Source organism: Photinus pyralis, unplaced genomic scaffold (assembly GCF_008802855.1).
Source record: "Photinus pyralis isolate 1611_PpyrPB1 unplaced genomic scaffold, Ppyr1.3 Ppyr1.4_LG3a, whole genome shotgun sequence".
In the NCBI taxonomy this organism is placed as follows: domain Eukaryota; kingdom Metazoa; phylum Arthropoda; class Insecta; order Coleoptera; family Lampyridae; genus Photinus; species Photinus pyralis.
In genome coordinates, this window is record NW_022170509.1 from 2,863,093 (window position 1) to 2,876,153 (window position 13,061).

Sequence of the window (13,061 nt, forward strand, 5' to 3'; positions counted from 1 at the left end):
AAGAAAAGGTTTTTTCCAGAGAAATTTTGGTGCAGTCGATTTTTGGTAAAAAAGGAAGGTAATAACTGCCTTTTTTTGCCCAGAAAAAAAAATTGTCTCAGATCGACCGGAAAATATTTTCTTATAGAATGTGGCCTGTAGAATCCATAATTTCAAACAGTTCCAAGATCGGACTACTAGATCAAAAGTTACAGCCCTTTGAATTTTTTGTCGAAATTGATTTTTTGCCCATAACTTTTGATTGAGACGTCTAATCGAAAAAGAACGAATCGTTTTGGATTCGAAAAAGTACGAATCTACGCACCCAAATTAATAAGAAAAAGTTTTTTCCCGAGAAATTTTGGTGCAGTCGATTTTTGGTAAAAAAGGAAGGTAATAAACTGCTTTTTTTTGCCCAGAAAAAAAAATTGTCTCAGATCGACCGGAAAAAAATATTTTCTTATAGAATGTGGCCTGTAGAATCCATAATTCCAAACAGTTCCAAGATCGGACTACTAGATCAAAAGTTACAGCCCTTTGAATTTTTTGTCGAAATTGATTTTTTGCCCATAACTTTTGATTGAGACGTCTAATTCGAAAAAGTACGAATCGTTTTGGATTCTACGCACCCAATTAATAAGAAAAAGTTTTTTTCCCGAGAATATTGGTGGAGTCGATTTTTGGTAAAAAGGAAGGTTTATACACTGCCTTTTTTTGAGGCCCTCAAAAAAAATTGTCTCATATCGACCCGGAAAAAAAATTTTCTTATAGAATGTGGCCTGTAGAATCCATAATTCCAAACAGTTCCAAGATCGGACTACTAGATCAAAAGTTACAGCCCTTTGAATTTTTTGTCGAAATTGATTTTTTGCCCATAACTTTTGATTGAGACGTCTAATCGAAAAAGTACGAATCGTTTTGGATTCTACGCACCCAAATTAATAAGAAAAAGTTTTTTCCCGAGAAATTTTGGTGCAGTCGATTTTTCGTAAAAAAGGAAGGTAATAACTGCCTTTTTTTTGCCCAGAAAAAAAATTGTCTCAGATCGACCGGAAAAAAATATTTTCTTATAGAATGTGGCCTGTAGAATCCATAATTTCAAACAGTTCCAAGATCGCACTACTAGATCAAAAGTTACACCCCTTTGAATTTTTTGTCGAAATTGGTTTTTTGCCCATAAATATACCTATTGACTAATTAAAGCAAAAGCAATAAAAGGACCTGTCAGCAGTAAGAAGTAAAATACCGTTCTAATCTAATCTTTTTCGCCTGTGCAACCCAATTTCTATTTCCCCCCCCCCCCCCCCCCCCCCCCCCCCCATCCCCTCCCTTCTAGTACGCATTGGGTGACTGTATGTGCCACGAACTTGTTTAAATCCCCCCCCCCCCCCCAGAATAAATTTCTACGTACGCCACTGCGTCACACAACATAGTGTGCCTTTTTATCACAGCCAACCACAAAAGGGATCCCACCATTTCGACAGTACTCTATCAACTCAGGCAGCTGCTTGGTAGGTGGAGCCTCTTCTGAGTCTTACGGGAGGCTGAGCAGCCCACCAAGCCGTCCCCTCTTTAGATGAATCTGCCACGTTACCGTACCCCTTTTGAGGATACTCGGTTTCTTTGTTTTGAAATCGTCCATTCAATTCCAATGAGTAGTGTAGTGCGCAAATGCGGTCTCACCTGGGCAGAGCCGTTTGCCCAGGGCTTGACTGGTAGCCCCTTCCCGAAGGAAAGGAGCCATACCACTCGCCGGCCGTCCTCTATCCGAGGGGCTCCTTTATCTTGAGAGGTTGGTCCACGGCGACGATCTTCGTCACTACCAACCTGGGTTTCTGCCCCGACGATCCACTTATAATCATCACTACGCACACCGAAATACGAGTCAAGATCATTCAGGTGTCCGTGTGGGCGTTCCGATGGGTGCCTCCACTGCATGGGCTTGCCGTCCCCTTAATTCCTTTTCAATGGCAGGAACAGGAACCAGGGTTCATGACATTCCCTTTTCCTGCATATCCTTCTTGGCAGTTTGTCTACTGCCCTAGCCAGAGTCGTTAACATGCGCCGCAGTCTGGTCATCCGCCACAGGCGACTTGATTTTGAAAAAAAAGTCACTATATAGTGCCTAGTCCAACAAGGAAAGAAAATTAATGTCTATTTGTGCAAATAATTAGATAAATGTATGATGTGTTGCCTACCGGAAGTCGCAAGGCCTGTGAAGGTTGGCAGCGTAGTTGGCACTTCGTGTTTCAAAAGAGCGGTAAAGCTCGTTGAGTCTTCCTTTGTAATTGTAAATGCAAGTGCTTCGCAATTTCTTTGTAAATAATAAATCGTTAACGCTTGTTACAAAAAAGTTAATTATCAGCCTAGAACAGCGTAGAATCAGTGCGATGCCACCGAAAAAAAGAAAAGCAGCCAGCGACGAGGTATAATAAATGAAGGCGTTTCTAACCTAAATTTCAAAAACATTCTAGGAAGGAGGCAGTGAAAAGGCGAAGTCGCAGAAAACCAAAAAGGAAAAGCCAGCCGCAAAAAAAAAGGAAAAAACATGTCCCACAGACTACGAGGCAATCGATTATTCGTGCACTACAAAGAATAAGCATGGCGAAACGTTTAATGTTCGCATCTCTAATTGGAATGTGGATGGTTTACGTGCCTGGGTGCAAAAGGACGGTCTTTCTTTCCTCGAGTATGAAAAGCCTGACATCTTGTGTCTGCAAGAAACGAAATGTAGTGAAGATAAGTTGCCAGATGATATAAAGGAATTGCAAGATTACAAAATGTTTTGGCATAACAGCAACAAGGAGGGTTATGCGGGGGTTGCTTTATTCTCCCTTGTTGAGCCCCTATCCATAAAATATGGAATTGGAAATGATGAGCATGATACTGAAGGACGTTGTATAACTGCGGAATATGAAAAGTACTATGTTGTTAGCGTATACGTTCCGAATGCTGGTAATATACTATGATAAAACTACGGACATTCTAACAATATTTATTTGCAGGAAGACGTCTGGTTACTTTGCCAAAACGTCTTGAATGGAATAAAATATTTAAGAAATTTATTAAAGAGCTAGACAAGCAAAAACCAGTGATCATCTGCGGAGATATGAATGTAGCTCATAGTGAAATCGACTTGGCTAATCCCAAAACAAATACAAAAAATGCGGGCTTTACCAAGGAAGAACGCGAAGGAATGACTGATTTTTTGTCCGATGGGTATGTTGACACGTTCCGTAAACTGTATCCCGATCAAACTGGCGCGTACACTTTTTGGACGTACATGAGAAATGCACGTTCTAACAATGTTGGATGGTAAGAAAAAATAAAAATTATAGTAGTTGCACTTGCTAATGGTTCGGTTTTCAGGCGACTAGATTATTTTATTGTATCAGACAGGCTTGTTGATAATGTCTGTGATAACAAGATTAGAAGTGGAGTGTTTGGGTCTGACCATTGTCCCATAACTTTGTTTATGAATATTTAACTGCTGTTTGTCTATTATGTATCTCTCATGTTAACTCAGTATGTGTAATCTATTTTTGTCAGTATTAAACATGAAATGCTAAAATCGGTTTCTGTTATAAGTGGATAGATACACCTAAGGTGCTATTTACTGTGTGAAAGGTGAAGTGTTTTGTTTGTGATGTTTCTAATTCCAAAAGTTAAATGTGTCTTGAAAAGATGGAATTATTCAAATAGTGTCTACCTATTTGGATTGAATTATTTGTTTATAGGCTTATACCTTGATAAAATAAGATTCTCTGTGACTTTCCTGCAATGAGCAGAGGATGGTTCAATGAAATACAAAAAACTTGTCTCCACAACACTGCATCTATCGCACTAGTAATAATATAATTTCCTATTACTTATTTATATGAATTTAAATTTAACGAAATGCCGTAGGGTGTAGTATCACTTTGTTAGATGATTTACATATTTGTTTATCCCCTGTATAATTATATCATTCTAAGGTAATAATAGAAAGACATGGCGAATAGAATCGTTTATTACACAGCTGGTTCAAACGGCTGTAAAGGATATGGAAACAATAGACAGGGCTGCAGAAAATGTGAGCCTAGGACAAAAAGCAACTGTGCTCCAAGCCGAGGTATCAATCTTGATGGCAGCTACAAAAAAGATGGCAAATACTATATTTTGCTTCTAAAACCGAGAAACGAATATTTCTGAAAGGCAGAGCTGGCACCAGAAGTGAGAAATATTACTCTAATTTGGTTACATTGGACAAATTACAAAAAGTATAATGAAAACTATATAGTGTTGCTTCTCAAATTAGTAGAAAATCGACTTGTTTTAGACTGATAGAACATTAATGAACATTTCCGAAAGATTGTAGCCTAAAGGGTTGGTAAAAGTGGGAAAAATTACTCTAATACTTTGATTATATTAGGTCATTAGGACGTACAGTCCGTACAGAGGATAAACTAGCAAAAAATGTAGCAAAGGTCAATTTAAAAGTCATAAGAAATTGACATGTCTCGTCTTGACGCCTCTAAAGTGTTTAAAAACTTTAAGGCGAGTAAAGCGCTAAACGTTTTAGACAAATGAATATATTTAGAGAAGATTCTCGATTTATGTACTTTCTTATTAACATGCAATGTTTAGCCATTCCCTTTTCTAAACGGGCTGCTTTATCAAAATTCATTGTTTCTTTTTAGCAATTTTAGGACGCCACTGGTAGCGATTTATGAACGCCTTGCAGGATACGCCACTGCACTATATTAACTGCGCCATCTACCCTACCGGTAGCTACTAGCTAGCTACAAGCAGAAGGCATGACGAGGTAGGTGGTTATGTTCACGTTAACGGCTTTTAGAAAATATCGAAATTGTATTGTAAGTTCTTTATTTTTAAACATTAGGTACTTACGTAGTAATTAATAACAAATACGGGATGAATAAGTCTATTTAGTTTTTGTTAACGTCACCCTGAATTTTCGTTTTTTGTCAGTTGGCGCGTAAACTTAAGCTGTTGGTTTTTCAGGTGCAGTGTTTGCAAGTGTCGCTTCTCAGATCTCATTTAAGTATTAATAAAAAGATGCCGTTTTTTCGCTATCCTGATGTGCGAAGAGATAACCGGGTCATAGATGTATATCATGGGATACCGGTTCGTGTTTGCTTTCTTGTGTAATATTTTTATTAAAGTCAAGGTTTGTAGGTAGCCGACCCATACCGTTGGCTTGAAAATCCCGACTCCGAAGAAACTAGAGAATTTATAGAGAAACAGAATGCGATGACCACTCCATATATTGACAGTTGCGAGTTTAAGCAGTCGATCATAGAATGTTTGACAAGTGTGTGGAATTATCCGAAAGTGTCGTCGCCTCAACTACATGGTACAAAGTACTATCAGTTGAAGAACAGCGGTAAGCACACATCTTTTTAGTGTTACGATATAAAAATTGATAATTTTAGGTTTGCAAAACCAGAGCGTTATGTACAAGTTTGAGCAGCTAAATGGTCGAGGCCAAATATTCCTAGATCCCAACACATTCTCCGAAGACGGGACGGTGGCAATGGTTGCCTATATGTTTTCGTTAGATGGAAAAACCTTGGCATATGGTGTTAGTACTAGCGGTTCGGAATAATGTTTATTGACCGACAGATATAAATACATCCAATTACAGGTCAATTACTATTAAAGCTAAACGTAAGGCGCATTATAGGTATATAAGAAAAAGAAAAAAAAGATTATAGTAAGTAGAATTTATAGAAAAATGATTAAAAAGAAAATTTTAAGTATATAAATTAAGAAATTACAAATCAAGTACTTTATTCGTGCCTAAGAGTTAATAAGATACTATCTAGATGTGAGAAGTGGATGTCGCACATATTTGATATTCTATTGAAATTTGCACACATAAAATGAATAGGAGAAGCAGCCAATATGTTTGTGTTCGGTTTAGAGCAATAAAATTTGGTAGACGACCGTGAAGCATAAAATGGTACATATAAATTTATTAATTTTAGTATCTCGCCAACTGCATGCTATGTATTAACTGCAGCTGACTACTTCTTATCACTTGATATGCACTCTTGTTTTGCATGGGAGTAAAATCATCTCATACAGTACGCGGGATGCTTTGAGTAATACCAGGTGAACTCTGCATTTTTAAAGCACATTTAAAAACTTGCAGGATCACACGATCATTGTTGATAGTTCCGGTATATACACATGAATCTGCTGGACCTGCACCAAAACCATACTGAATAAAAAAATGTATGGAATGGCTTGCTTAAAGGTCATATAAAGACTTCCTTAATCTGAGGCACTTCAACCCCACTTGGCAATGAAATTTTAATAGGTTAAGCTAATATATATCTTGTTGGAGCAATCCCATAAGGGGAACCAACCTTTTGTTAGCAACATTACATTGCTTTCAATATTATAGAGTGGTGCAGCTAGCTTGTAGACTTGGAAGCCTTGCAGTCTAATTACAGATTGATTGGGTCAACTGGGTGAAAAGCGGCCACTTCTCAAATTTTATAGGCCGTGTAACCCCAATAACTAATGACTCACATCAATAGGTTTATTTCTAAATTCTGTACAGTGTGTATTCAATAATAATACAAGAATTGTCATATTTGCAAATGCAGTCAACATTGTGTGGAATTACTGAATTGTGGTTAATTAAAATAAACAAACAAAAAAGAAGTTTACAATAAAAATAAATTTGGTGATGATTTTGAATTCACAGACCATGTGAAAAATGCGCTTCAGCCACTCGCGTGAGTGACTGCCTCGCCTTATTATTTGATAAAATTGCACAAAAGAATAATTCCCTGATGATTCACGAATGTCAAATGCTTTTAGGCATATCTAGACCAAACAGGAAAGACTGACGGTTCCGAAACCGAAACAAGTACAAACCAAAAGCTTTATTGTCATAAATTAGGAACTCCGCAATCGGAAGATGTCGTTATTGTAGAATTCGATGATCCGGAGATACGATGGTTTGAATATTTTGAACGTATCGCGGTTTGTTCTCATTTTTGTCTGTTGCAGTCAAACAACCATTAGCGACTGCAGAGAGTATCTGGTGCTAACCCCCGTCAAAGGTTGTAAAAATAACTTGTTAAGTTTTTGCCATTTAAAGGATGTAACTACTATTACGGGAAAATTACCCGTTACACCTATTGTAACAGAGTTTAAAAGCGATTTTGAGGTGAGTGTAATTGTTTTTTCTCGTTTTCATTTATTCCTTGGGATTTTAGTTTGTCGCAAATAACGGAAGTAAATTTATTTTTTTGACTAACCACAATGCGCCCAATTACCAACTAATTGAGATTGACTTCAATAATTATGCGGAAGAAAACTGGAAAGTGGTGATACCAGAACATTCTAGGGACGTTTTAGATTGGGCAAAGCCTATTAACGGTTATTTTATAGTAACTTGTTATATACGGGACGTCAAGGTACTTTAAATAGTTTGATATTCAAAAGGCTAAACATTTGTTTAAGGATACTCTTTCATTGTACTCAATGGATAATTACCAAAAAGTACTCGAGTTTCCACTTCCTCATGGAAGTGTGAGTGGATTTTCCGGCAAACGTGATGACAGCAGGATGTTTTTCGGATTCACGTCATTCCTCATACCATATGACATCTATACAGTTGATTTTACTGAAGAGCCACTAAATTTAGTTGTAAGTATAATTGCATTTTTAATTCATGTAGATCGGTATAATGTTTAATTATAGAAATGGCATCAAACTGTATTGCCCAACTTTAACCCAGATAATTATATCTGTAAACAGGTATTTTACTCTGCTATAGATGGAACACAAATCCCCATGTCTATCGTGCACAAAAAGGTAGGTGGCGTCGTACCTTGCGATTTCTAATCAAAAGCTTTGATAGAATTTAGTGATGGAGGGAGAGAACCCGTGCCTTTTGTATGGTTATGGAGGGTTTAACGTTACCATTGGCCCAAGCTTTTCTGTGTCCAGACTGGTTTTCATGGATAAATTCAATGGGATTTTCGCTGTTGCCAACATTCGTGGAGGCGGGTAAGGATTCTGAATCTTAATGGCATACAGATTTAAATCAGTTCATTTGTATTGTATACTGAGTTCTTTAAAAGGTAATTGATTTGCTTTGTGTTGCTGTTGTGGTCTGTTCTGTAATGGCTTAATAGCATTACCGAGAGCATTACCTACAACTTTAGGGTCCTGAATATTTTGTCTCAATACCTGATTTAGAGAGAAGAGAAAAATGAACCAATGTTTTTGTATTTACAGGACATGTGTAGACCACACAGCTTTTTAGTTCATTAATTCCCAGAGTATGGTCATCAGAATTGAGTTCTAATGTGTTTGTGTGTGTGGTAATTATCCTTTGCAGTGGCAATTTACTGAACTCGTGATGTCCACAATTCCCCTATGATAAATTTAGGCTAGCACCACAGCGTTTCTCGATTTAAATTGTAATTTTGCGGCGTCTTAACCAAATAAACAATGTAGCGAATGAAAACTTTATAACAGTTAATTGCTAACAAGAAATAAACATGACATTGAATGTACAAGGTACTGACTGTTCAGCAGTTAGAAACTGACTCTTTTTCTTGGCATTTTAGGGTAGATGGAAGTAAAACAAAAACACTAATAAATCACAATAATATATTATAACCTTGAACGCGAATCAGTTCGCAGTTGCGTTTTTAAATCTGCACACAAATAAATACATGAAAACATATATTCTTTTATCTCTTATGGTGCTGAGATAGCGAGGGGCAAACAACTTCCAAAAAAGTGTACACCATATTTAAAATATTTGATATTTAACGGTATTTGTAAGTAATTAACGTGTATTTGTAGGACTTAAAATATTTGAAAAGTAATCAAGCATTTAATAAGTAATCAGAACATTTTCAATAGAATCAAAATATTTAATAAATAATCATAGATAATTCAAATACTCGAAAGTAGTAATTTAAGTAATTGAGATGTACTTGAATATATTTGAAGTACCTAATTAAGAAGTATTTGGAGACTCTATATATTTGATAAACGTCACTTTTTGAATTATTCCTTTTCGCTATCCACTTCTCGTTTCACTGGAAAGGATGCCAACTTTCAATTCAAGTCGAGGACTATTATACCATATTGTACCTACTATAATTGGTTAGGCATATCCATTGTAAACGAGTTCAAAGTATCACTTTGAACTGTCACACTCAGTGGGCCCTTTGGAAACTACTAATAGCATTAGTATCTTCCTACTAAAAAAATCCTAAGTAAGTCGAGTACTGTATGGTGGTTTCTACGCACCAAAATTAATAAGAAAAAGTGTTTTCCTGAGAAATTTTGGTGCAGTCGATTTTTGGTAAAAAAGGAAGGTTATACACTGCCTTTTTTTGAGCCCCGAAAAAAAATTGTCTCAGATCGACCCGGAAAAAAAAATTCTTATAGAACGTGGCCTGTAGAATCCATAATTTCAAACAGTTCCAAGATTGGGCTACTAGTTCAAAAGTTACAGCCCTTTGAATTTTCTTTCGAAATTGGTTCTAGTCTATAACTTTTGATTGAGAAGTCTGATCGAAAAAGTACGAATTGTTTTGGATTCTACGCACCAAAATTAATAAGAAAAAGTGTTTTCCCGAGAAATTTTGGTGCAGTCGATTTTTGGTAAAAAAAGGAAGGTTTATACACTGCCTTTTTTTGAGCCCCGAAAAAAAAATTGTCTCAGATCGACCCGGACTGACGAACTGCAGTCACTGATCGGCCGGGCGGGGATGTATTTTTTTAAACGGTAGACGCGTCCGCCTGCATGCGAAAATTGACCCTTCCCCACTTTTTTCAATTTTTTTGGAAAAGCAAAGTTGTACAAAAATGCTGCGGATTTTTCCGAAGGGAAAACGCGTTTGCTATTTATGAATGGGCGGTACAGGCTGACTGGCGTCGAGGTGTGACCTTGGGAGCATAATTTTTTTACATCCAATTGTTTAATCTTTCTGTAGCAATCCTTTTGTTTTTTTGCGACGCTGTCACACTTTCGCTCGTTGTTCTGCATGGGAGGGATAGTGGAAGTAAAAGAAACAAATTTCAGCTGAGATTAAGCGAAAGGATTTTACCAGAGCCTACTACTGATTTTACCCATACCTTATGTATTAAGAGTAACATGATTCAGAAAAAAATTGCCGTGGCTGGCACAGATACCATCCGTACACCTGCGCGTTCTATCCAAAGATTTTTAAGCTCTTCCTTTTTTGTCTAAAAATTTGTGTACCAAATTTGGTTCTAATCGGTTCAGCCGTAAATGAGAGTACAAACGGACCGACACTCTTAAATACTGTATTGTAAACGACTAAGGAGTTCACAATAAGTAACTTAAAACAACTGCTAATAAGGGAGATATTTCCCTGCGAAACTGATGCGCACGCGGTTTTTGACCTTGTTCACTAAGTATTTCAGTACGCAAGCCAACATGACGGGTCAACAACTTGACCTTACCATTATCAAACATGTAATCAAAATACTCAACAAGTAATGAAAGTAGGTATTTGAAATTGTAATTGAAAGATTGAAAAAGGAATTAAAATATTGAAAAGATAATTAAAATATTCACAATGTAATCAAAATACTGGAAATGTATTTGAAGGTAATGAAAAGACTCAAAACATACTCAAAACGTAATTAAAGTATTGAAAAGGTAATCAAGTAATTAAAAATTCCAGATGTACACCATATTTAAGGAGTTATTTGCCCCTCGTGAGATAGGGGCCGAAGAAGTAGTATTGGGTACAATTTCAGAATTTATTTGGAAAAATGTGCGCTTCTACTCCTTCTACAACTAATTTTCCTGTTCTATCACTCCCTCTTTTAATAAAGTTATGCAAAAAAATCTGATACAACTGAATACTGAACGATCCTCAAGATATTCACTCTTACATAATTTTAACAACGCATCTTAAGGAGTTGATTCTCTCCCACCAGATCAGCATGCGCAAAACAAATTTTTTAATTCGGAATTATATATATGGTATAGCTCTACAGTGGGCTTGTTGGGTTATTTTCCTCCACCTCCTCCTTTCGATGGCTGCTTCTTCCTAATGGTGGGTACCGATTTCTTTTAAGTCTATCCACTTTCTTTTCGACCTCCCTCTTGTCGTCTTTCTTTTCACTCCCTGCTGCATGACTTGTCTTGTTGCCAATTTTCTCTCCTAGGGTCCTTATATGGCCCAGCCAGTGTATCCTTTTATGAAGTTATAAAGTATGATCTTGGCATTTTGCGATACACTATTTGAGATCAAAATTCGCAATAGGGATCCCGCACCCTTGTACTATTCTTTTATTTATTTCGTTTTCGTCGTGCCCCCATGTTGGATAACATCGCTCCTAAATAGCTAAAGTCCTCCGCTCCTTCTATTTCATTCAGATTTTCGTCCTCCGATCTGAATATCAAATTTCTACGCTCTTCTGTTCTCTTTCCCTCTTACACTTCCAATATCCTTTGTCTTCTCCATGTTGATTCTTAAACCACGCCATATCTTTCTGTAGTTCGTTCCTGGTTAGGTCATGGTGAATGAAATATTGGGTTTCTCTCAGCTGCTTTTTTGTTTTCAGTATCTTTTTCCATCCAGTTCTCTAGTTGCACAACTGCCGCGGGTTTTATTTTCTGCAGAGTGCAGTGCACACCCTTAACCTCTGCCCATACCTTTAGGATCTCTGAAATAAATTATTTCATCCTTCTCTTTCAGATCATATCTTAATTATTATATTGATTTTCTTCTTCTCCTGGTAGTCTTTTTGGTCTATCCCTATGGCCTTCACCCCCAACTCCCTAATCATTCCCGTTCTTTGTTATTATCTTGTGCTTTTTTTGGAGAGAGAGAAAGAGTTATTAAATCAGACTGTTTTTGTAGATATTTATTTTAGTGTTGATGTGATGATTGTCCATTTCAGTGAATATGGAGAAAAATGGCATAACGCGGGCCGCTTTAAGAATAAGCAACTCGTGTTTGATGATTTTCAACGAGCGGCATGGTACCTGATAGACAAGGACTACACTTGCTCCGAGAAATTAACTATTCAGGGGGCATCAAATGGTGGTTTGCTGGTAGCTGCCTGCATCAATCAGCAACCTTATTTGTACGGATGTGCTTTATGTTTAGTGGGGTAAGGGTAATGAGCAATTTTATTATCCTTTGTGAAGTGTTAGTATTATTGGGTGTTAATCTTATCGTTTAGGGTGTTAGACATGTTGCGCTACCATAAATTTACCATTGGATACGCATGGAAGTCAGACTATGGATGTTCCGATGACGCTGGCCAATTTGATTATTTGTTTAAATACTCCCCACTACACAATATTAAGCGACCGACAGAGAAAGGAATAGTGGAATATCCTGCCACCTTGCTGCTAACTGGTGACCATGACGATAGAGTAGTCCCCTTGCATTCATATAAGTTTATTGCGGAACTACAATATAAGGTTGGCCAATCATATGATCAGACGAAACCGTTACTCATACGTATTGATACGAACTCTGGGCATGGTGCTGGAAAACCAACATCTAAGCTGGTAAGTACTTTTTATTAAATGCGCAATTGGTAATTTATTTATATATTTTTTTAAGATCGAGGAGCAGGCAGAGATGTTGTGTTTCATGCAAAAATCTTTAAATTTACAGTATTTCGATTAAAATTTTGTAAAATTTGTGTTTATACGTTGATTGTTTAAATGTGTTAATATTTCTACCAAATTGTAATACAATGCGCCTATGTTAATGTGAAAATCAAAGTTAAATTTCTTAATAAATTTTCTACACCATTTGTTCATAAGCATAACGTAATTAAATTTTATTCCCATATTTACTATTCAGCTGTGCAAAGTGCTACTGTTGAAGTGCGTTATGATTTTTGGTCGAGAAGATGGATTTTTTGACATCCTTCTCTGTATGAACTTGCTGTGTTTTAAGATGTTATATAGTACGCACTTTGATATATTGTTTTGCGAATTTTTGGTTGCTGTAAATGCTAATTACTTACTTGCCTCATGGGATTAGTCCGAACATTTTTTTAAAAATTGCCTTTATGCCAAATTTTTATTTTGTTACCCT

The 13,061-nt window shown here is 36.8% G+C and overlaps 2 protein-coding genes across 2 annotated transcripts; both read left to right on the forward strand.

Annotated features, from left to right (window-relative positions):
• Positions 1 to 2,225: 2,225 nt before the first annotated feature.
• On the forward strand, positions 2,226 to 3,550 carry LOC116165619 (DNA-(apurinic or apyrimidinic site) lyase). The gene is made up of 4 exons (XM_031480206.1): positions 2,226 to 2,405; positions 2,454 to 2,934; positions 2,985 to 3,294; positions 3,349 to 3,550. Exons 1-4 carry the CDS (start codon positions 2,274 to 2,276, stop codon positions 3,464 to 3,466), a joined length of 1,041 nt encoding a protein of 346 aa, XP_031336066.1. The 5' UTR covers positions 2,226 to 2,273; the 3' UTR covers positions 3,467 to 3,550.
• Positions 3,551 to 4,742: 1,192 nt separating this feature from the next.
• LOC116165727 (prolyl endopeptidase) lies at positions 4,743 to 12,786 on the forward strand. The gene is made up of 14 exons (XM_031480391.1): positions 4,743 to 4,835; positions 4,984 to 5,106; positions 5,158 to 5,365; positions 5,415 to 5,576; positions 5,627 to 5,649; positions 6,814 to 6,953; positions 7,006 to 7,165; positions 7,215 to 7,415; positions 7,462 to 7,647; positions 7,702 to 7,815; positions 7,862 to 8,010; positions 11,905 to 12,117; positions 12,190 to 12,523; positions 12,579 to 12,786. Exons 1-14 carry the CDS (start codon positions 4,794 to 4,796, stop codon positions 12,642 to 12,644), a joined length of 2,121 nt encoding a protein of 706 aa, XP_031336251.1. The 5' UTR covers positions 4,743 to 4,793; the 3' UTR covers positions 12,645 to 12,786.
• The last annotated feature ends 275 nt before the right edge of the window (positions 12,787 to 13,061 follow it).